The sequence below is a fragment of the Limulus polyphemus genome, unplaced genomic scaffold, assembly GCF_000517525.1.
Source record: "Limulus polyphemus unplaced genomic scaffold, Limulus_polyphemus-2.1.2 Scaffold5550, whole genome shotgun sequence".
Classification (NCBI taxonomy): domain Eukaryota; kingdom Metazoa; phylum Arthropoda; class Merostomata; order Xiphosura; family Limulidae; genus Limulus; species Limulus polyphemus.
Genome location: NW_013671160.1, coordinates 32,400 through 55,982, shown reverse-complemented (window position 1 = coordinate 55,982; position 23,583 = coordinate 32,400). Strand labels below are relative to the sequence as shown.

At 36.5% G+C, this 23,583-nt stretch overlaps 1 protein-coding gene and 1 long non-coding RNA gene across 3 annotated transcripts in view; one reads left to right on the top strand and one right to left on the bottom strand.

The window, feature by feature from the left end:
• Positions 1-2,002: 2,002 nt before the first annotated feature.
• The window catches only part of LOC111089206, a 37,369-nt gene continuing 15,788 nt past the window's right edge, over positions 2,003-23,583 (top strand). Inside the window, exon 1 of the long non-coding RNA XR_002613513.1 lies at positions 2,003-2,327. This is a non-coding gene — a long non-coding RNA (uncharacterized LOC111089206). The remainder of the gene's footprint in view (positions 2,328-23,583) is intronic.
• LOC106472723 (nuclear receptor subfamily 2 group F member 1-A-like) lies at positions 17,149-19,465 on the bottom strand. Of its 2 annotated transcripts, none has more exons than XM_013933378.2 (2): positions 18,484-19,465; positions 17,149-17,702 (listed from the first exon to the last, which is right to left on the bottom strand). In XM_013933378.2, the coding sequence occupies exons 1-2, from the start codon at positions 18,875-18,877 to the stop codon at positions 17,167-17,169; spliced, it is 930 nt and encodes a 309-aa protein (XP_013788832.2). In that variant the 5' UTR covers positions 18,878-19,465; the 3' UTR covers positions 17,149-17,166. The 2 variants fall into 2 exon arrangements, with proteins under 2 accessions (XP_013788832.2, XP_022256970.1); XM_022401262.1 differs by having other exon boundaries at positions 18,496-19,465.

The window sequence follows — 23,583 nt, the reverse complement described above, 5'->3', positions numbered from 1 at the left end:
GCAATGTAAGCAAGATAGCAAAACGGGACAGAGTTTCTAAATCTATGTAACATCTGCAGTCATGCAATCATGAAATATGTATGTGTGTGGTACTAAATGCCGTATGGAACAGTCATTCCATAACACTTGTTTATATCAGTAGACTCCTCCAGTGGATTAGCGGTAAGTTTACGGACTTACAACGCTAAAATCCGGGGTTCGAATCCGGACTGCGTGATTTATGAAGCTGGTAGTCTTATATGTAGTAGATGTTATCTAGAAGGGAGCGCGTGTGTCCCCCCTCCCCCCCACACCGGGAAGATTAAAAAAAAAGGCGAGAAAGATTCATGGTGTTGATTTTGCTATTTAAACGTTTCATCCTAGTCATAGTTATAGTATGCTCAGGTCATATGTACATGTAAAATTCTGAAGAAAATAGAAATTTTCATTCCAGGGCAACTTGGGCGCCACCTGAACAATAAGATTAGTTTTCACGAATTGTTTTCAATGAATTATTAATTAATTTGATATGATGTCAGATGTGCTTGTATTGCTTTTATTATGATGGTGATAAAAAAAAAGCGTTTATGAAACAGTGGCGAATATTGAATTTGGCTTATTAAGAAGTAAATAAATATTAAAGCGCTATGCAGCGGTGAAAACATATTTTGAATGGTCGGATTCTGGATCCGTCAGTGTAAGATGAAAAGATACCTCAATCAGCCGGCAGTTGTGATGCATGTCAGCTGACTGCCATGATGTGTAGGATACAACAATGTTATGATGTATGCAACTTGTAGTCATACTTTATAGCGGATTGGTGTACATGTTGTTGTTGGTTGTCACGATGCATAAAAGCTGGTGTAAAATGCCGTATGACAGCTAACACTCGTGGTGTATAATAGCTTGTGGTGATTATGTATAACACCTGGGTTTCATAGTATGTAATAGCTGGTACGTATGGAGTATAACGGGTGGTACTTATGGAGTACAACTGGTGGTACTCGTGATGTATAGCAGTTGGTTCTCATAGTGTATAACTAGTGATAATCATGATTTATGATAGTTCACTCATGATGTATAACTGGTAGTAATCATGATTTATGATAACCGACTTATGATGTATAACTAGTAGTAATCACGATTTATGACAACTGACTCATGATGTATAACTGGTAGTAATCACGATTTATGACAACTGACTCATGATGTATAACTGGTAGTAATTCCATAATTACCATCAGTTATACACAACGATTACCACCAGTTATACACCATAATTACCACCGGTTATACACAACGATTATCAACAGCTGTACACCATCAGTACCACCGGTTATACATCATAAGAACCAACTGTTATACACATTAATTACCACCAGTTATACACAACGATTACCAACGGCTGTACATCATCAGTACCACCAGTCATACATCATGAGTCAGTTATCATAAATCATGATTACTACCAGTTATACATCATGAGTAAGTTATCGTCAAAGAAGGACCATCAGTTATACACAACGATTACCACCAGTTATACACCATCAGTACCACCGGTTATACATCATGAGTACCAACTGTTATACAAATTATGGTGTATAACAGTTGGTACTCATGATGTATAACCGGTGGTACTGATGGTGTACAGCCGTTGGTAATCGTTGTGTATAACTGGTGGTAGTTATGGTGTATAACAGTTGGTACTCATGATGTATAACCGGTGGTACTGATGGTGTACAGCCATTGGTAATCGTTGTGTATAACTGGTGGTAATTATGGTGTATAACAGTTGGTACTCATGATGTATAACCGGTGGTACTGATGGTGTATAGCCGTTGGTAATCGTTGTGTATAACTGGTGGTAATTATGGTGTATAACAGTTGGTACTCATGATGTATAACCGGTGGTACTGATGGTGTACAGCCGTTGGTAATCGTTGTGTATAACTGGTGGTAATTATGGTGTATAACAGTTGGTTCTCATGGTGCGTAGCACTCTGTAACTGAGGCGTAGGAAAATTTGTCTAACGCTGTTTGATATAATATGATATGTCTCTATAAAAGATACAAAACACAAAATACGATTTCTTATCAATGTAGAAGTTTGTATGTTTGTTTTCACAACAATTAAGACTACGCCCACCAGTCTTATCAGTAGGCTTTTATCACCACAACGTGTTATCAGCAATTTACTTCAACTACGCTAAAGTTCAAGCTATCAAAGTCTGAGAAAACGACATGGATTGGAAAAGACCGTGTTATTTCCAGGTGTGACAACTGGTATTTACCTGGTCTCCGTGACGTAACATCAGGACAGCAGCTGGTGACTGTCACGAATGGTTGCAGTAAGTTAAATTACATTCCTTTTTATTTCTTATTTATTCCATAATTTCACTAACAGTATTGAGTAAAATGTTTAGTATGTGTATATATATTTATGTATATTTATATATATATATTTATTTTTATTACCTTTCACTTAATTGTTATATTTATATTTTTTAATGAAGTTTATTTTACATTGTTACCTTAGTATCTGAGTTTCGGACTAACATAAATACCATAAACTGGGCGAACCTTGTGAGATGATATTGGGATTACGGACGAAAATGTCGACAACCGCGAAGGTTCACAACATATGAATCAATGTATTCCAATCTTTATAAATTCTATTATTATTATTACATGCTCAGATAGCAGTGTTATATGCGTAAGCCACCAAGTTACTTTACTTGTTTTCCTAACATTTAAAAGAAGCAGTTCACCCAGTAAAGGTTGCACTCTGCCATCTATAAAGTCCAAGTGATTTTACAACTTATCTTAACATTTTTAAGGACTAGTTCATCTTATACAGAGTGCACTTTGATATCTGTAAAGCCCAAGTGATTTTACAAGTTGTTCTAACGTTTAAAGAACCAGTTCATAAAGTCAAAGTGACTTTACTAGTTATCTTAACTTTTATAGGAACCAGTTAATGTGATACAGAGTTTACTATGACATATAAAAGGTTCAAGTGACTTTATCGGTTATTTTATAAGAACCAGTTCATCTAATACAGAGTGATCTATGATATAGATAAAGCCAAAGTGATTTTACAAGTTGTTCTAATGTTCAATGAACCATTTCACCCAGTAATGATTGCATTTATGGGGCCAGTAAATGTTACTATTTATCATAACGATGAAAAGAACCAGTTCATCTAAGACAAAATGCACACTGACATCTATATGGCCCAAGTGATTTTACAAGTTATCCTGATGTTTAACAGAATCAGTTCACTAATTATAATGATCTATATTTCTAAAATACTCCACCGATTTTACTGGCTGTGGTAACCTTTAAGAAACACCAGCCCGTCCGCTGTAGAAGACACTATGTTATCCAGCAAAACATATAATATTGTCTCTTTGATCTAATACTTGGGTAGGACCACTCTAGGGCGTTTAATTCCCTAACTAATAACGCCTTATCACGACATTTAGTAGTAAGGGCGTTCTACTCCCTAATAACACTTTATCACGACATTTAGTAGTAAGGGCGTTCTTCCTCCATAATAACACTATCACGACATTTAGTAAAGGCGTTCTACTCCCTAATAACGCTTTACCACGACATTTAGTAGTAAGGGCGTTCAACCCTCTAATAATGCTTTATCACGACATTTACTAAGGGCGTTCAACTCCCTAATAACGCTTTACCACAACATTTAGTAGTAAGGGCGTTCTACTCCCTAATAACACTTTATCACGACATTTAGTAAGGGCGTTCAACCCCTTAATAACGCTTTACCAGGACAATTATCAGATTATTTTTTATATTTTATATAGGCGCTCAGATGCGGATTTTTTCAAAATCTATCCAGATCTTGCTTGTGCCTCAACTGTTTGTCCCCTAAATCTTTTCAGACGACTACTCACATTCAATACACACAGACAGTAAGCTTCACGGGGCTATCTAGGCTATTCTAACGCCTAGATTTCCCTCTGTTCTTACTCCACACACATTTTGTGCTATCTTCCAGTGTATTAATGGCCTGAGAGTGCTAAGATAACTTGTTTGCTCTAAGTCTAGTCAGCTGACACCCACAGTGATTGGCTCCTAAAATCATGTAAAAGACAACTACCGGAATTCAACTTGATAAACCAGTAGGATGTCCCATTATTGTTTAACATGCGCATCCTTAATCCTGGTGTGCTGTTTTGTCCATTTACACCAATACTTATTTTAAACAGAAACTGACACATTTTTCCGGCAGTCCGTTCACTTTGAACGACTCGGTTGGCCAGCACACATTAACGATGCCCAGCATGAAGAGACCGCCTGCTTCAGGGCGGAAGCTGGCTCCGGGTACGTCGCTGACTTCCTGCCAGACTATACTATCTTGAGTGGCAGATACCCTTAGTGGGGTCTTATTGCCCTATCGAAAGACGGGGTTTTCCTGCTAATCTAATAATTACTAACCGTCCTGATGGACACCGCAAACGATTAATGCTAGTCTGTCCTGAGCTAACTTTGATGATTCTAGAACAATGACAGAAGCCATTTTGAAAGTTCTATAATACCATGGACGGATTATCCCGCAAAATGTGAACTCCAAATGCATACACATGCTTGATATAAAAAGTAGACAACAAACAACTGAAAATATGGCTTCATAATTAGCCAAATAACGTGTTTGTAATCTGAAGCTCATTATGTCCACGAGTGTAATAAGCCTTGCATCAAATCAATGTTTCTTACGAATACGATGAGAAAATTGTACCAAATTACAATGGTTTTCACATGGAATGTAAGAGTAAATTTAATTGCTTATTTTTCCACCAGCTGGCGTCTCCCCCACATCACGTGCTCATGAACCATGGATGGCTAAACATAAAGGGCGTGCCAATTTACTTATTTATTTTACTAATACAGTACAGTGTTAAGCCTAACCAAAGCGTGTAATCACTAGATACGCTTTGTTATTGGATGATATTTCGTGAAATCCCAGTTCGTATGTAGAGCGTGATAGTCCTGTCACTGTAGTAAGACTCTAATTATCTTGTTAACAAATTAATGTTTTCACCGAGCGCCTCGAAGTTAGGTTTGAACTTAAAAGTTCCTAGCTTTAAGTTCAACAACGGCTAAGTTAATTCCAGTTCGAATAAAAACATTTTTTTACGCAAAGTTCCACACCGATAAATAGGCAGAATGTTGAAAAAAATCGGGCAAGATTCGCATTATTTCCTGAAACGTTCGTTTTAAAGTAAAGCCACTTTGGGTTATCTGCTGTGTCCGCTGCGGGGAATCGAACCCCGTCTTTTAGCTTTATAAGTCCGTTACGCAAGTTATGTATAATCACGTGACTCCATTCACAAGTTCGAATACTGCACTGATATGATAATATGGTCCATGTGTCTTTTAATTGTAACTTTTCTCACATCGTGCGTTATATCAGTGAATATCTTTTCAATCTACGGTTAAGACCAATGAACTTTGTATTCAGTGATATTATATTAGTTTTTTTCTCTTTTGAAAAAGTTGTTAGTGCCATGATAAAAAAAAAGAGTTGTATTTTCAAGTATTACGTATATAAAAAGTTCAGAACATGTATTTTATCGTGTAGCGGATGTTGCACTAACAATAGCGTACTGAGGTGAATATCAGGAGTAGTTCTATATCCTTCCATTTCACTGCACGTCGGTTAAGCATCCGGCGTTGTCTGCCAAAACAAACGGATCTATGAACGAGTTAGTTTTTAAACGGCATGCTACTATTTATTAATATTATTACTACAATAATTATGCATGATGTTAAGTCTAATTCTGGATTTAAACATTTTATACTGTGACTCTAGCTTCACCGACCTCAAAATTTAGGGTTATAATCGGGGTAACATTGAAGTGTTACATATAATTTGAAGGTTACAAGATCAAGATGAAAGTGTCGCGCTGATAAGTGAGTGGTGGACTCTCAAAGTTTGTAGTTTTTGTTCTTATAGAATATATAAAATTTGTCACAAGAGGGAGATAGTAAAATAATGGCAATAGTTCAATAGTTACACGTAGACATTTCAATAGATTTACACGTAGACATTTTCAATAGAGCTACACGTAGGTATTTTAAATAGTTACACGTAGATATTTCAATAGAGCTACACGTAGGTATTTCAGTAGTTACACGTAGACATTTCAATAGAGTTACACTTAGGTATTTTAATAGTTACACGTAGACATTTCAATAGAGCTACACTTAGGTATTTTAATAGTTACACGTAGACATTTCAATAGTTACACGTAGGTATTTCAATAGTTACACGTAGGCATTTCAAATAGAGTTACACGTAGGTATTTCAATAGTTACACGTAGATATTTCAATAGAGCTACACGTAGGTATTTCAATAGTTACGCGTAGACATTTCAAATAGAGTTACACGTAGACATTTCAGTAGAGCTACACGTAGATACTTCAATAGAGCTACACGTAGATACTTCAACAGAGTGACACGTAGATATTTCAATATATACTTTTCTGAATAAAAAAAACGCAGAAGGCAATAATGGATGTGTTTTATTAGTTCTATATTTATTAGTCTAAAACATTAAAACGGGCAAATTTCTTTAACGCACACGCATATATATATACATATACTGACCCTAAAATACATTACATCTTCCCTAGAAAGCAGTAAAGAAAATACTAGCATAATACGAATAAATACATAACACATCCTTCACTAAACTTCGTATCATTTACCTTTATAGGACGAACTGTCAGTGACTGGTGAATCGATGTCACTATTTATTACGTTAGGCTTAACGCTCTTTCCAAATTATAGCTAGAACCACAAAACCTTAACCTATTAGACTTAAACTATGTGGCAGAAGTCTATTTGTCAGTACCATGCCAATAATAATAGTGTTATAGTGTAGTATTATAAACAGTTTTATTTTAGCGTGGGTTTTATTCATTTCAGATAATATTCATGTGTTTCTATTTTGATTTCATATTGACCTGTCATATTAAACCTCAGTCGTAGTGGTATTCTACTTAAATAACCATTTATATACGGAAATATTCTTTTCCTGTTATTATATGTTTGTGTGTTAAAGAAGTGTTGGACTGAAAGATATTTTGGCAAGTAGGCCAGGAAATGCATCACACAAAATATTTAAATCACAACTCCTAGCGGCGATTCGGCGTTACATAAAAAAAGTTAAAAGTGTGTGTGTGTGTGTATAGTAAACAATATTCAACTGTACCACCAATGAAAATGGTACAGAAACGAATGCGATTTCCGAGATCGATAGCTATCATTCAGTCAGATTGACCAAGACTACAACCTACGTGCGTTTCTGTACTAAGTTTATAACAATGTAAATCAGGTAAAGATTAATGGTGAACTTACGATGATGATTTTAGCTACTATTTTATACACTGGTGTCCACATAAAAAACTGGTGGATTCTTGTCATGATGTGATTATAAAACTTTATTCAACTCGAAAGTACTGGTTTCAAGTGCTGTGTAATTCGATTTAAGCTGTCAATAGTGCAGATATGGTTAGATTCAGTTAAAATGATTTTACATTGTTATGTTAGTTTATACTTTTCTACACTTGCAGTTTAGACACGGAGAAAGACACGCGATATTCGCTAGATTATCACTTAAAAGTATTCTTATAGCACGTTTTGGGAAACTCAGATACGGATTCCTCGCGCATTAGACATTCAGTGCCTTGGATCGATCGACGAATTAAAAGTTACTGATAAAAGTTCCTCGGGTCAGCAGATGAAAAAACACGTAACCATCACGTTCACGAACTTGATGACTCGGCTGTGCCCGCAGGTGCACGAGCTATATAGCAGGTCAGCTACCCCTACTGGCAAAAACTACACGGAGCTAGAACGATGAAATGTAAAAAACTGCTGATGGAGGAGAATCTCTTCACTGAATCTCCGACCCAATGAGTGTCAGTTACTGAGAAACACAAGTCCTGGGGCCGAATGGTTAGCACAAACTTGAAATATGTGTGAACCAGCAATTTATGAAAACATCCAGTTTGGGAGATTAGAAAAAAAGAATGTCACTTACTAGCCAAAACAACTTTAATGTTATGTTGACATTTTGAACTTTTCCGAATTGATTAGGTACTTTCTAGTCAACAATCGTTTTTATTTTGTTTTCAGACAAGTCCTGGTTAAAAAAAAATAAAATCAAATGACACCACAATGTGGCGTTTTTCCTTTGTACTTATGTTACAGGCATATTTTGAAATCATTAGCGAAATGACTGTTTTACAACATGTCTGTAACACATATATGGAATTCCACTGATCTTATGTTAATTACTTTATTAGGATGTGCTTGTTTGGGTTTGAATAGTTTAATCACATGGAAAGCTTTGAGTTCTCTATTTTTTAAATTCAAATTATACAAATTAACTGAAAAAGTTGGTTTTCTCTACGTGCTAAGCCTCATGTATCTAATACATAAGACTCACTATCTACAATTATAGCTTTTTTAGTTTGTGTTGTGCTAACTTTGGAGCTTGCAGTGATCTAAGTCACAGGAATTTGTCGATTAAGCCTAAATCTAAATATTAGTCACTGGGATCGGTTAGGCCTAAATCTAATTGTTTATCTCTCGTGTTCCGTAGGCCTTGAGCTTACTGTTCTAAACATAATTCATGAGATTTGCCGCTTGGTTCCATCTCTGTCATGTTATCCTTTAAGCCTTCTCCACTCTAACATACGTGATATATGGTTTTAGCCTAGATCTCACTGTTTGTTTGTCGTGTTAGGCCTTGAGCTTCCTGCCCTGTAATTCACAGGATTAGCCTTTTGAATTAGATCATTTTGTTGATACGTTGTGTTACTGGTTGAATCTGGATAATTTTGGTCTACTTTTCGCGAGATTCCTGTGTTCTTATTAATAGGTTATTCTATTTGGGACTAGATCATTTCGTTGGTTTGTTGTGTTACTGATTGAATCTGGATATATTTGGTCTAGCTGTCGCGGTAAGCCTCGAGATTTCTGTGTTCCGATTAATGGGTTATTGTATCTTAGACATATGTTCTAGTACCTTCTATCAAGTAAAGTCTTGAACTAATATTATCTGTTTCAGCGTTTCGAAATCGTGTTGGTTGAATTAAAATAAAGTGTTACAATTTATACAATGTTATTTCCTCTTTTCATCTTTGGTGACATATGAACCTCCAGCCTCCCAGTGGCACAGCGGTATGTCTGCGGACTTATAACGCTAGAATCGGGGTTTCGATACCCGTGGTTGGCAGAGCACAGATAGCCCCTTTTGTAGCTTTGTGCTTAATTACAAACAAACAATGAACCTCCATGTAAGTTATTCCTTCTAGATAAAAAGTTATCTTTCCATTTAGGATTAATCACACTTAAAATCGTGTTTCGATACCCGCGATGGGCACATCACAAATTTTGTGTGCTTAACAGGAGATAACACTTCAGTTTACTTTACCTGGAAGATAAATGGAGGACAGACAACTCGAAAGTAGGTCAAGTCCTGGCGTTTACAGTTTTATTAATCCATCAACATTTTGCATCTTACTTTGTCAAAGGTGGCATTCCAATAACTTTTGATACAATTGAACATCTAAATAAGCTTACTAACCAAGGGTCCGATCTGGATTCTGACAATAGAGCGATTATTAATTATGCGTCTCCAATAGAAATTCAGTTTTGACGTTATAACGACCGTGACGCCCTCATGATGTCACCTAGAATAAGAAATATTACTAACCTCAAATTGACCCGCTGCTCTTCACGGGTCACACCCGCACTTGCCCACCTAAGCTTGCTGACCCCACTATAGCGGAAAAACAAAAACGCATTAAAAGAAAATTTAAAAAGTCATAAAAGGAATGTTGAAAGAAAAAATATAACCGCATGTTCTGTCACAGAACCGTGTCAGGATTCTGTACAGGAGGAGGTCTCTAGTGAACGATGAGGATAAAAATTTGAAACAATATTCTAATCCATAAGAAATAAAGACACATTGTGATTGGCCAAGAGCCTTTATTGTGGCTTGTGAGCTATTTAGTTACTTCCTGCGTAACTCTTGAAAGTCCTGAAACTAGTGGGTGCTTCGTCCCTTGTACCCCCTGGTGGCTATGGCGCTCAAAGACCTTTCGTCTGTTTGTTTGTGCTGTGAACCTCAACACGCTCACCAGTGATTGGTAGATCCATGAGTTACTGTTACCATTGGAGGTAACAGTTATTCAATGTGCTATTTGGTGCTACAGAAGGATAAGCATTAGTTTTCTCTTAGATGTGATGTTTACTATGTATCTCAGAATTTCATTGTTCTAGGGCTAATTGTTAACTCCAGGAACACTAGTGTTGTCATTCAACGACTTATATGGCCTCCTTGGACCGTAAAAGGCCAGTTATATCAAGTAATTCCAACTGAATACTTTGAGAAGAACATAGATACCATGACTTTTATGTGCCATTACGTTGGGATGAGCATCTACATCCTATCTCGTGACCTTCGGCTACCCAGTGCGCGTGGCAGGCACTGGGTCTTCCGCGTGTACTTCAAGGACCTGGTTGCACGTTATGGCGTCACTCAGCAGCTAGACCAACTGTCCTCGTCCAACTAACTGAGAGTGTAGAGGTACCGGGTCAAGGATGTACCAAACATTTACCCTCACTCAGCAGTAAACTGTAATATGATTCCTGAGAAGTTCTCACAGAGGATTGCAATTTAAAATATTTCACTGTATATATGTATATATGTGTGTGTGTGTATACATGAATATATGTATGGACCCTAATTTTGAATAAGATCCCTGATTTAGCCGTTAAGTACAAAGTTATACAATGGGCTATCTGTGCTCTGTCCACCACAGGTATCGGACCCCAATTTTTAATGTCGTAAGCCTACAGACTTCTCGCTGAGCCGCTGGGGGAGGGGAGTCATTTATCGACGGATTGGAGGAAAATAAATGTGATGCTTCATTTACATCTGCCATAATTTTGCATGAAAAAGAACAGTTTTGTTTTATATCTTACGTCTTTTAATGATTTTCGGTCATTTTGAAATATTCCTTTAAGATATAAATGCCAGTTCTGTTTTAAACACGTTTGGTTAACTAAAAACATGCTACTGACGGTTTATTATGAAAATAAATAAATAAAAAAAAAACGTAAAATAAATGTAAGAAATCAAATAAAAAGAAAATTGGCCCCAATTATTTGTGTTACTCCAACAAACCTCAACCTTTTTGAATATTTATTGAGACCCATGAGAAAATAATCCTTACTATTTTGCATTACATTTGTTATGGTGTAAAATGACTTTTCAAGTTCGAATTTATAACTATTCTCTTGCAGTGAATTTAAACAAACTGATCTACCTCCGCTCCCTGGGCTTATTTGTACTTTGTGATATTTCATAAATCTGGTGTGAGTCAATTAAGCCAAAGTTTGCAGGATTAATCATAATTAGTGATCACTTACGAATAAGTAACTAAATACTTACAACTAACTGCTATAAAACTTAAAACTCGTTTATTTTCATAAAAATACATTGCTTAGTCGAATCCCCGTACCACCAAACATGCTCGCCCTTTCAGCCGTGGGGGCGTTATAAAGGTACGGGCAATCCCACTATTCGTTGGTAAAAGAGTACCCCAAGAGTTGGCGGTGGGTGGGGATGACTAGCTGCCTTCCCTCTTGTCTTACACTGCTAAATTAGGGACGGCTAGCGCAGATAGCTCTCGTGTAGCTTTGCGCGAAATTCAAACCAAACCAAACATTGCTTAGCCAGGAAGGACTTTATTTTCAACTTGGTTGATTATTATAAAATGTCGAAAGAAAATCTTGTCTCATGGTGTCCAGTTGGGTTTTCTTTACCCTATATTTTCTCATTCGATATGCGACATTATAATTTGAAATTAAGAAATCGGGTAACAGATAAAATATATTAGTATTCAAAACTGGCAAAGGAAACAGCTTTTCAATCTATTTTGTTTCATTACATTTTCTTCACAATCCTATATAAAACATTATTAGTGCTCTCTCACATCCTTTAAAAGTCAGTTTAAAAAAATCCATCAACACAACAAAAAAAAAACAAACAACAACAAGTATTGTATGATTAAAAGGAACATTCGGTGATTTTCGCCTATACAATTCGTTGAATACGTGTGGTATTTCCTATAATAGTAACTACTGCCTACTACAGGTTTGCATCATACCTCAAGAAACGTGTTTACTTAACGTAGAACGATAACAACGCCCAGAGCATTTAAGCAGAATTATCTTTTTTTTTTTTTGTTACCTGACGTGATCATCTAAAAGGTACAGCAGTTTTAGTGTCATTTGTGTTATTTATAATATCATTTTGTTGAATCATGTTTTTATTTATATTCCCCCTGGAGATATTGAGTGTAAACGGTACCTTAACATTTCTCCCTGGAGATATTGAGTGTAAGCTACCTTAACGTAGAATAGTTACGTCGATTTTCAAACTAGACTGAAAAAGCGACTCAAAAACCAAATGAGTAACTGGTTCTGGTAACGTGAAATTCAATGACCGTAAACATTCTTTTTTTGCGTCGTAGAATCCCAGTTCAAGGCTTTTCTAAGCAAAAACATGAAGTTGCACCCTTGTCAAACCATTAAGCAAAATGCCTAAGATTTTTTTTTTTTACCTCAGTGAGGCGTGACCAATTAAGGCTCACCCTCGCCATTAAGACCAGAACGATCTAACAACGACTTGTACTGGTTTCTTTAACATTCAGCAGACTTCTGCAACCACAAGGATACACAGATTTGAATGGTGTATACACTAGACAACCAAAGTTAACTATAAAAGATACAGGCTTGGAGGATCCTGAAAAAACGTCTGGAACAGGAATAATCCATTTTAAAAAGCCCTAATTTCTATACTAACCATTTAAAAATTATATATAATACATATGATTTGAAGTAAGATATTAATTTACATATGGAGATCAAAGAAACAGGCTATTAACCTGCTGTGTTGTATATTTGTTAGCTATTATATATTTCACTATTTTGCCGTTTTAAATGATATTAGGATCAAGACAAGAAAAGAGTGTAAACCTAGATTACACATGTGTATCCTAGCTGTTATCGTCATAAAAACGAGACTATATTGTAAACTACTCCTCCAATAAGAAAGCTCACGAAAATATCCTTTGTTTTACAAGGTTTTGTGAGAGTAATTTTGAAGGTTTGGGAGTGTATAATGATAGCTAACTTACGAAATGATCCTTTGTTTTACAAGGTTTTATGAGAGTAATTTTGAAGGTTTGGGAGTGTATAATGAAAATTTAGTTTGTAGTGATTTTGTTGGTTTTGCATTAGTAATACCTTGCGTCAAAAAAAAAATGAAATATTTATTATTTTAACATATGCACTGACACCCAATGATATATATATATGTCACTATACGTGTAATATAACATTAGAATTAACTAGCTGTTATATCAAAATAAGTCATCGCTTTTTATTAACAAAGCATCATTTCGTTTTCTTTACTTTTTGACAATTAATGTTTTTATCTGAGTTTGTAGTTTCGCTAATTGTTACTTGAAACTAACTCTGCAACTAATCCTGGTAGTCGTGTGATTTTTCTACAAACTCTCTATAACTCCTCAAAACGAAAACGACGCGTTAAAAGCTCGTGACATTAAATCTATACGAAAAGAACGTCGAGTAAGCTTTGAAATTATGCAGGCTTACAAAATCCACTTTGTAAAAATATATTATATTCACGGAACGTTGTGTTGGAACGACTGTACAGAAGTGTAATTAAAAAAACGTTCAAGAAAATATATGTGGTAGGTGAATTTTATGGTTTTTAAAAAATTAGTCAGAGTTATTCAAACTTATATATTCGTATAATGCTGTTGAAATCACTTCAACGTAAGCTAGTATTACAGGTTTAAAATAATTTCTACGTTCTTTCAGTATGATGAACTATATATGTATACATTCTGCTGGGATGTGGTAAGGAGAGAAGCAATTCATTATGTATATAATATATGAAACAAGTCAAACTGGTTGTAGTAAACAGATAGTGGAGGCAGAAAACACCAGCTCGTTTAATAAACGGTAGAAATTTCACAATTACAGACAACGTGGTCATTCGTCAGAAAATTACAGTAAACTGTATATAAAATAATCAGGCCATTTTACAATAAATATAGGTCTGGTTGAAACAGACAATCAGGCCATTTTACAATAAATATAGGTCTGGTTGAAACAGACAATCAGGCCATTTTACAATAAATATAGGTGTAAAATAGCCTGATTGTCTGTTTCAACCAGGATAAAGATAGGTTTGATTGAAACAGACAATCAGACCATTTTATAATAGAGGTAGGTCTCGTAGAAATATGCAATCAGGCCATTTTACAATAAATATAGGTCTGATTGAAACAGACAATCAGGCCATTTTACAATAAAGATAGGTTTGATTGAAACAGACAATCAGGCCATTTTATAATAGAGATAGGTCTCATTGAAGCGGACAATCAGGCCATTTTATAACAGAGATAGGTCTCATTGAAGCGGACAATCAGGCCATTTTATAATAGACGCAGGTCTCATGGAAATATACAATCAGGCCATTTTAAATAGACAGGGTTCTGATTAAAACAGACAATCAGGTCACTTGAAATTAGACAATAAAGCCATTTTATAATAGGCACAGGTATGATTGAAATAGACAATCTGGTCAGTTAAAAATAAACACTGGTATGATAGAGACAGACAATCAAGGCATTTTATAATAGGTACAGATGGAGAAGACGTTTTGAATATATGCTTAACGTAATGAAAAGAGGTATTCAAGTCATTGCATAATAGGCACAATTCTAATCGAAACAAAAAATCTGGTTTTATAATGTGGAGAAGTCTGAAGGAACAGATCATCAGATTTTTGTATGACAGAAACATTTAGATCGTTTTTTCTGCATACAGTTCTAACGGAAGCGTGTATATGTGTTTTTTATAACAAAGCCACATAAGCCTATCTGCTGTGTCCACCGAGTGGAATCGACCCCCCCTAATTTTAGTGTTGTAAATCCGAAGACTTATCATGTTATTTTACAATAGGGACATATGTAATAAAACAGACTAACAGGTTGTTTTATACGATCTACAAATCTAATGAAAAAATAATCGGTTTTATAACATATCAAAATATGATGGAAACAGATCATCCGTTTGTTTTATAAGAGGTAAAAATCTAACTGAAACGAATGACCGAGAGGTTTTCTGCTCATAACTCTAAGAGAAACAGTCAATTTGTATTGAAAACGGATATTCTTGGTGTTATATACAGTTGTTAGGGAAACAGACAATTTGGTTTTATGATAAAAAATCTGACAGAAACAATTAGGTGGTTTTATAATAGGAGCATGACACAGCTAGATTTTTTCTTATTTAATAAGAGGCCTAGGTGTTAAGAAAATACGTATTGTGTTCGTTTTTTTCTGAGTATACCATTTTGATGTAAACAGATCACCGGTTTGTGTTCTATTAGACGTAAAAATTGACACCCTTTCGCTGTTTAGCACGAAGCTACATAAAGGGCTATCTTTGCCGTGCCCGTCACGGGTATCGAAACCCGATGTGTAACGTTATAAGCCCCCAGACTTACCGCTGAGCCATCGGAAAGAGGGTATACTGATGTTAAACAGTTAGGTATAGATCTTTACAAACCTAGTGATTAATAGGTAATTAATTTGTTTTTTAACAGGTACTAATATGGTGTCAAACAATTAGATTGCTTACTAATGTAGACCCATATAGATCTAACTGTTAATATACAGTTAGGTTGTTTTTTAACCGGTACTAATACGGTGCCGAACAATTAGATTGCTTACTAATGTAGACCCATATAGATCTAACTGTTAATATACAGTTAGGTTGTTTTTTAACAGGTACTAATATGGTGTCAAACAATTAGATTGCTTACTAATGTAGACCCATATAGATCTAACTGTTAATATACAGTTAGGTTGTTTTATAACTGGTACTAATACGGTGCCGAACAATTAGATTGCATACTAATGTACACACACATAGATCTAACTGTTAATATACAGTTAAGTTGTTTTACAATAGGTACAGATATGGTGCCAAACAATTAGATTACATACTAACATAGACCCATATAGATCTAACTGTTAATATACAGTTAGGTTGTTTTATAATAGGTACAAATATGGTGCCGAACAATTAGATTGCATACTAATGTACACACACATAGATCTAACTGTTAATATACAGTTAAGTTGTTTTACAATAGGTACAAATATGGTGCCGAACAATTAGATTGCATACTAATGTAGACCCACATAGATGTAACTGTTAATATACAGTTAGGTTGTTTTACAATAGGTACAAATATGGTGCCGAACAATTAGCTGCATTATATAATTGGTATGTACAGACCCCACGGTTAACATATAATCGGGATCTTTTCTAATCGGTTTCGATGTGACAGTCAACAACGTGGACGTGTTATACAAGCCACAGAAGTAACTGATGTCTTAGTACATTAATCATAAAATGCGTGCCTCACTTGTACACTTTGTAACATTAAAGTTTTCCCATCACGAACGTGAAGGATAAAGGGCTACGTGTGTTTACCACGAATCTCAAGTTTTGTTACTCAGTTTGAACGTTTCTTCTTGACGTAAACGTGTAATTAATAGTAATATAACAGCTTATGATACAAATCGAAAATTATTCAACTCTTGAAATAGAAATATATATAAACATTCTAACGATGTAGAAATAAAAAAAGGCATGCTGTAAAAGTACAGAAACTCAATATAGAAAAGTATTGCAAAAAGTTTACAGCCTTAATTTGTAAATAGGCTAATACGTTCCACATTTAACAAAAGTGAAAATACTCTGTAGAAGAAGCGACCATAACTTCTCAAAGTTTAGGGACAAATATGGATACTTCACAAGATATAGAGTAAACATGAGAACATGAATATTGTACAGTAGTAGAAGAAAAGATGATAAAACCGTAAAACTATTTCGACTCTGTTTTTATCTGTAAATGTTAAGAAACACAATAATATTTTAAAAGGTGTAGTAGAACACATTTTTCTAAATAAATTAATATTGTGTTTACTTAGAATATTACCTACGTTCAAAGATCGACTACGTCAGTATTTTACATACCAGTTGTAAAGAGTACTATTGCCTTAAGACAGCTGTACTCTGCAGCATCCACGTGTAGAACCTTCAATTTTTCAACTTGTTCTTGAAATATTCGAATGTGCTCCATAAACGCAACCACACGATCGGCCGCCATAGGTGATGCGTGAAGTCCGGCGGCCGCCAACAGGGGCGCCACGTGTAGGGGCATGGAGCACTGAGATGCATTCAACACAAAAAGTTCGCTCCACACGAGCCGGAGAAGAGCCACCTGGTCCGTCACTTGAAGGTCTGGAAAGAACGGGATATTTCTTGCCCATTCGACAGCACTAAACAGTAAACGAGCTGCCAGCTCACAGATATTATCAATTCCCATTATGTTATTGGGTTGCATACACTGGGCGTACCGAGATGGCGGATAGGGCTCTGCTCGGAGGAGTAGCGAGATGAAACTGGAAAGGTACGAGTGACCGTTTAGGGTGTCCCCGTTGGCAAGGGCCATCTGCCCGGGAAGGGCATGCTGAGTCGGTGGTAGTCTGCCCCGCTGAACAGCTGTTGGGTAGAAAATACATTGACAGTATGTAGTTGCCTCACTAACTAAAGGTGGGCAATAATGACATGGTAACGACATAGTACTGAATGCTTAAAAGTTAACAAGTTATTATACTAAACAGAGCAAAAATATAGCGTATAAGGTAAGTTTAAACGCTTCTATTACATGTTTACTAACGTTTATGGATTTACACAAAGAAAACAGATTACTGAACTGAGCGATTCTGTTAAGATATATAACACTACATGTCGTTTTACAAGACGGCTGACTGTACCAAGACACAAACAACCGAGCCCTGAAAAACGCCACAAACCTGGCTGCGTGGAAGAAAAGTCTTACAGCAGCTAGCGCGCAGGGCTGAGGTGATCTGTTTTCGGTACGCCATCCACATGAAGTGAGATGAAAACGGGTGTACTGTTGTCGTCTTTCGCGTCTCTCCCACACACACACACACAGACACAGGGTTAAACATATTGTTAATTTTCACTTTAGGCCCACGCCTGCGTTTTTTCTTAAAGATTTCTGTATATTATTGGTTCTGAAACATCTAAAAGCTTTTTCTTTAACTATAGGTAAGTCTGATAAAAACTCGGAACGGAGACGGAAAGGAACAACAGTGATTAGATAACAACTACTTATCAAAGACAGAGAAAGTACACTGAAACCAAGTTGTCTCGCCACTGGCCAAAGGTCAGCCACAGTCACGGCAGGATAATGTACTGACCGGAGAGGCTGACTGAGGGTCAGTGGCGAGTAAAGAGGAGAGGAAAGTAAGCTGACCTGGGCACCTACCCTCCCTGCGCATGCCCATCTTCAGACACTTCTTCAGACGGCAGTATTGGCACTGGTTTCGGTGATGTTGGTCAATGGGACAGTTCCTGTTCCCACGGCATGTGTAAGTCAGGTTCCGCCGGACACTCCGTTTGAAAAAAGACTTGCAACCTTCGCACGTGAACTGTCCGTAGTGCTTGCCACTACTCTTATCTCCACACACTACACATTCTGTGTGCTGCACATTTTTATCAGCGCTCTGGGAAGGTGTACTTGGTTGGGGTGGAGGTGGGGCACCTCCGGTCCCGTTCTGAGCAACCGTCTGGGTAGCCAGATCTGCCTCCGATGCTGTAGTTCCAGCGGTCGGTGTTGGATCCCGCCAAGGTGTTACGGCCAGGGCCATCGTGAACAGTTCAGTCTTAGTTCTCGGTTTCACTGCTCACGCTCTTCTAGTAGCTAAGCAACACCGCAAGTTGAGGTACGAAATCGGCAATAACCGGGGTGAGTTGTTGAAGCGTGAGGACTTGATAGTGTGACACAAGCCTCCGCCCTGCTCACACATGTACGTTAAAGTCTAAGCACCAGCAGTCCTAACAGGACCGAGCCAGGCGGGCAACTGGGGCTGCCCCGCTCGGGCTTCACATCAACAAACCCTCTGCCACAGGGAAACCGACAGAGCAGCCCGGAGCAACTGCGCGTGAACCTGCGTGATCTGGGCGCTCGTCTTTGGTCGCGGACAAGTCGACTACCGGAGTCAGGTTGTGCCACGTCGCGGGTGCGTGAGCGTGTGGCTGAACCTCAGCTATTCTGAACTATGACATAATAGTTGAAACTGTTCGGTTGGCATGGCAACGTATTCCATATATGGTAAAACGTGTCATTAAAGTTCAAGAAGCCTATTAGCGAGTGATAATCCTAGGCAAGGCGGTCGTGCCCTACAGGCAATCAGGGCATAACTGCCGAAAGGTCGAACTGCTTTCTCATTGGCTAGCGCGAGACCCTCGAAGCCGAAGAATATTATCACAGCCTGATGAGAAACTGCGTGCTGGCGCGCGCCTAGTCATGTGGCTACTGTGGCCAATCACCAGCACACTGCTTGTTGAGAATGCGCCCGCGCCGCAAGGTGTGAAAAATGGGTTGGTTCGTAACAGTGAGTAACACAAATCAATCGCCCTAAGCTCAGGTAACTAACAGTTAAGCCTTAGCCGACCCAAGCTTAATCTGAATAAGTATTAAAAGGTAGAAGATATTAGTACACGTTACGCCATTACAGAAGATACTTTAATTATAAAGGTTGTTTAGGATGAGACCGTTTATTGTGTGACGTCAGAATATCTACATAACGTCAGGACGTAGTGAGCTGTAGCACGGCATTCTACTGAAAGGTGTGATGATGTTGTGTTTAAATTTGTGGTGTGGTCATTTACATGTATGATGTCAGGATGGTGTGTTTAAATTTGTGGTGTGGTGAGTTACATGTATGACGTCAGGATGTTGTGTTTAAATTTGTGGTGTGGTCATTTACATGTATGATGTCAGGATGGTGTGTTTAAATTTGTGGTGTGGTGAGTTACATGTATGACGTCAGGATGGTGTGTTTAAATTTGTGGTGTGGTGAGTTACATGTATGACGTCAGGATGGTGTGTTTAAATTTGTGGTGTGGTGAGTTACATGTATGATGTCAGGATGGTGTGTTTAAATTTGTGGTGTGGTCATTTACATGTATGACGTCAGGATGGTGTGTTTAAATTTGTGGTGTGGTCATTTACATGTATGACGTCATGATGGTGTGTTTAAATTTGTGGTGTGGTCATTTACATGTATGACGTCATGATGGTGTGTTTAAATTTGTGGTGTGGTCATTTACATGTATGATATCAGGATGTGGTGTGGTGGGTTACTCTGTCGAAAGTAAGCTAAGTAATGTAAATATGTGATAAGATACTCGAGTTGTTTGATGATATCCTGCATTTAGGTAATTTAAATAAGATGTGGTGAATCAGAAGTTTTATATGACGATCAAGGTGTGGTAAATTACATGGCTTGTGTTAGGATGTTCTACAGAAAATCAGTAACATTAAGGTGCAGTGGGTTATATGTTCAAATGCTGAGTTGAGTGTGTTTTCACAGAATGTTCTAAGTGAACTTATTGGTGATAAGATGTGAGGAGTTAAACATGTTGTATCAGAATATTAGATATAAATATGTTATGGTGAGTTGAATGATTTATAATAGCATGTTGTGATGTAGTGAGTTAGTGTTATGGTGAGTTGAATGATTTATAATAGCATGTTGTGATGTAGTGAGTTAGTGTTATGGTGAGTTGAATGATTTATAATAGCATGTTGTGATGTAGTGAGTTAGTGTTATGGTGAGTTGAATGATTTATAATAGCATGTTTTAATGTAGTGAGTTAGTGTTATGGTGAGTTGAATGATTTATAATAGCATGTTGTGATGTAGTGAGTTAGTGTTATGGTGAGTTGAATGATTTATAATAGCATGTTGTGATGTAGTGAGTTAGTGTTATGGTGAGTTGAATGATTTATAATAGCATGTTGTGATGTAGTGAGTTAGTGTTATGGTGAGCTGAATGATTTATAATAGCATGTTGTGATGTAGTGAGTTAGTGTTATGGTGAGTTGAATGATTTATAATAGCATGTTGTGATGTAGTGAGTTAGTGTTATGGTGACATTATTTTGCATTTAGAGTCTGTGGAGTGCTGAGTTAAAGATGGTATTTTCATGATTATAATGCCACTAAAATTACCTGTTTCACAAGCAGTTATACACACTTTATTAATTGTAGTATGTAATTCTATTGTCACAAGTTTGTTAGAGATAGTGTTATACGGGATGTTATATTTCGTCTAAACAATATTATTAGCATAAGTCTGTTACACTTCTACTATGTCGTATCTGTTTGACAAGCTGCGTAGGTCTGTGGCACTACACTTAAGCCTTTTCTTTCTATGCTCACTAACCTATAGCTCCAGTAGCTGTTTTAAGTCTGTCTTTCATACAAGTAAATGGTGTTTTACGTGTTCTCATCCACCAAGATATACATATAGTGTTACAGTTGTTACGATATTCGGTGTTAAGTAACTTCTGTTTGTTGTCGTATATGTTAGAGAATCTTATGAAAGAAGACTCATACCGTGTGTTCAGTAACCTATTCATGAACTTTGACAGAGAAGCATAGCTCTGAAGTAGCTGGATTAAATTTCGGTAACAGAATCCATACACATTACATTTTTCAGTCATCATGAGGCAATTTAACACGCTCCTCTTTTTACATCCGGAAGAAGAGGAAATATTTATTCTGTTTAATTTTTTATACGCGCTGGTGTTTGCTCATATTTTAAATACGTGTCGTCTTTAACTTCCGTGCATAAAAATCCCATGTTAAACCCGAATAAGTAGTTATCAACTTTAACCATTGAGCGTTATTCCTGTTAGGCTTAGGTTTCGTTTATTGTGTTTCTGTTTGCCAGCTTGTGAGTTATGAAGAAAGTACCAGTTAAAAAAAAAAAAAAATATATTACCATTATTGCTTTTTAAATCATAAGGATAATTCTAGAATTGTTTATTTTTAGCAAAAAAATCGAAGATAAAAAGGCACACAATATGTTGAAGTGATAAGATTTTCTCTTAAAAATCTCAGCTAGTAATGGGTTCGATATGCTTTTCGTAAATAGTTTTTATATTTTTGGTTTGACGCCTATATACATACAACCTTTCTAGTGTGTAGCTGTTAGATACAAACACACACATATATGTACATTCATATGTGCTATACATATAGGTCCCGTGTGGGCTTATTTCGTGGCTACCGTTTTCCTGTTTAATACCAGATTACGGGGGGTTTTCAAGAATCATTTTTCTTTATCCTCGAGCTAGCACCCCTTATATTTACGCTGCTGTTGTACAGCCTGCACGTGCCTCGAGGCTCGGCACAAAGCAGAGGAGTTCCCTGGCCCCTTCCGCTCCCTTTTCGCAAGCATGTTTCTCTCAACCGCAACCAAAACTCCATATATTAATCAATATTCACATATTGCTAGATATGAGAGTGTGCCGGTTTACTAATATAAACCCAGGACAGGGGTATATCACACACACAACTGTCTGAGTAATCTCATGAGCCTGTGATGTATAAGGTGTTCTGAGTGAAAGACTATTGAAAATTTCATATGAAGTAAAGGCCATCATTTGATTTGGGTCAATATGATGTGCAAACGTTGGTAATCTAATTACAATATGTATAAAGGTTCAAACAGCCACAACAAATTAAATGACAACATAAACTAAGTTCTAATACATACACACATATATATATATCTATCTATCTTAATGCTTAATTCAACTTACATATACATATATATATATCTTAATGCTTAATTCAACTTACATATACATATATATATCTTAATGCTTAATTCAGCTTACATATACATATATATATCTTAATGCTTAATTCAACTTTCATATACATATATATATATCTTAATGCTTAATACAACTTACACATATATATATATATCTTAATGCCTAATACAACTTACACACACATATATGTATATCTTAATGCTTAATTCAACTTACACACATATATATATATATATATATATATATCTTAATGCTTAATTCAACTTACATATATATATATATCTTAATGCTTAATTCAACTCATAGCTTGGATTTTGTTACGTACTACAATGACATACGTACACATTAACATGTTGAAAATGTCTTATGCAATCTAGTCACTACTGTAAAATTAGCTATAATTAATGGTTAACTTTTCGTACATTTTTTTTATGAATGGCTGTAATTGTATATTTGTCGTACGAGTAGTCATTATGAACTTATCCATCATTATCCGTGACTGGAATTTTTCCCGAAAGTTCAATTTCAATGTGTGGTCGTCATCGCAAACGAAATATCAGAGGGATATTCCCTTTTTTTTGGGGGGGGGGGGGGGGAGAGGGGGTACGTGTTTTAGTTAGAACCACAGATTTCATAGATGAAATTGCAATGAAAGCACTAAATCCTATGTTTTACTTTTATCTTAAAGAGTTTTACATTATTCCGTACATCGTACTTGTATT

Coding starts and splice junctions, on each gene's coding strand:
- LOC106472723 (XM_013933378.2), bottom strand. CDS start 18,877: ATGGCCCTGGCCGTAACACCTTGGCGGGATCCAACACCGACCGCTGGA. Junction 17,703..18,483: donor CAGGGAGGGTAGGTGCCCAG/GTCAGCTTACTT, acceptor TCTACCCAACAG/CTGTTCAGCGGGGCAGACTA.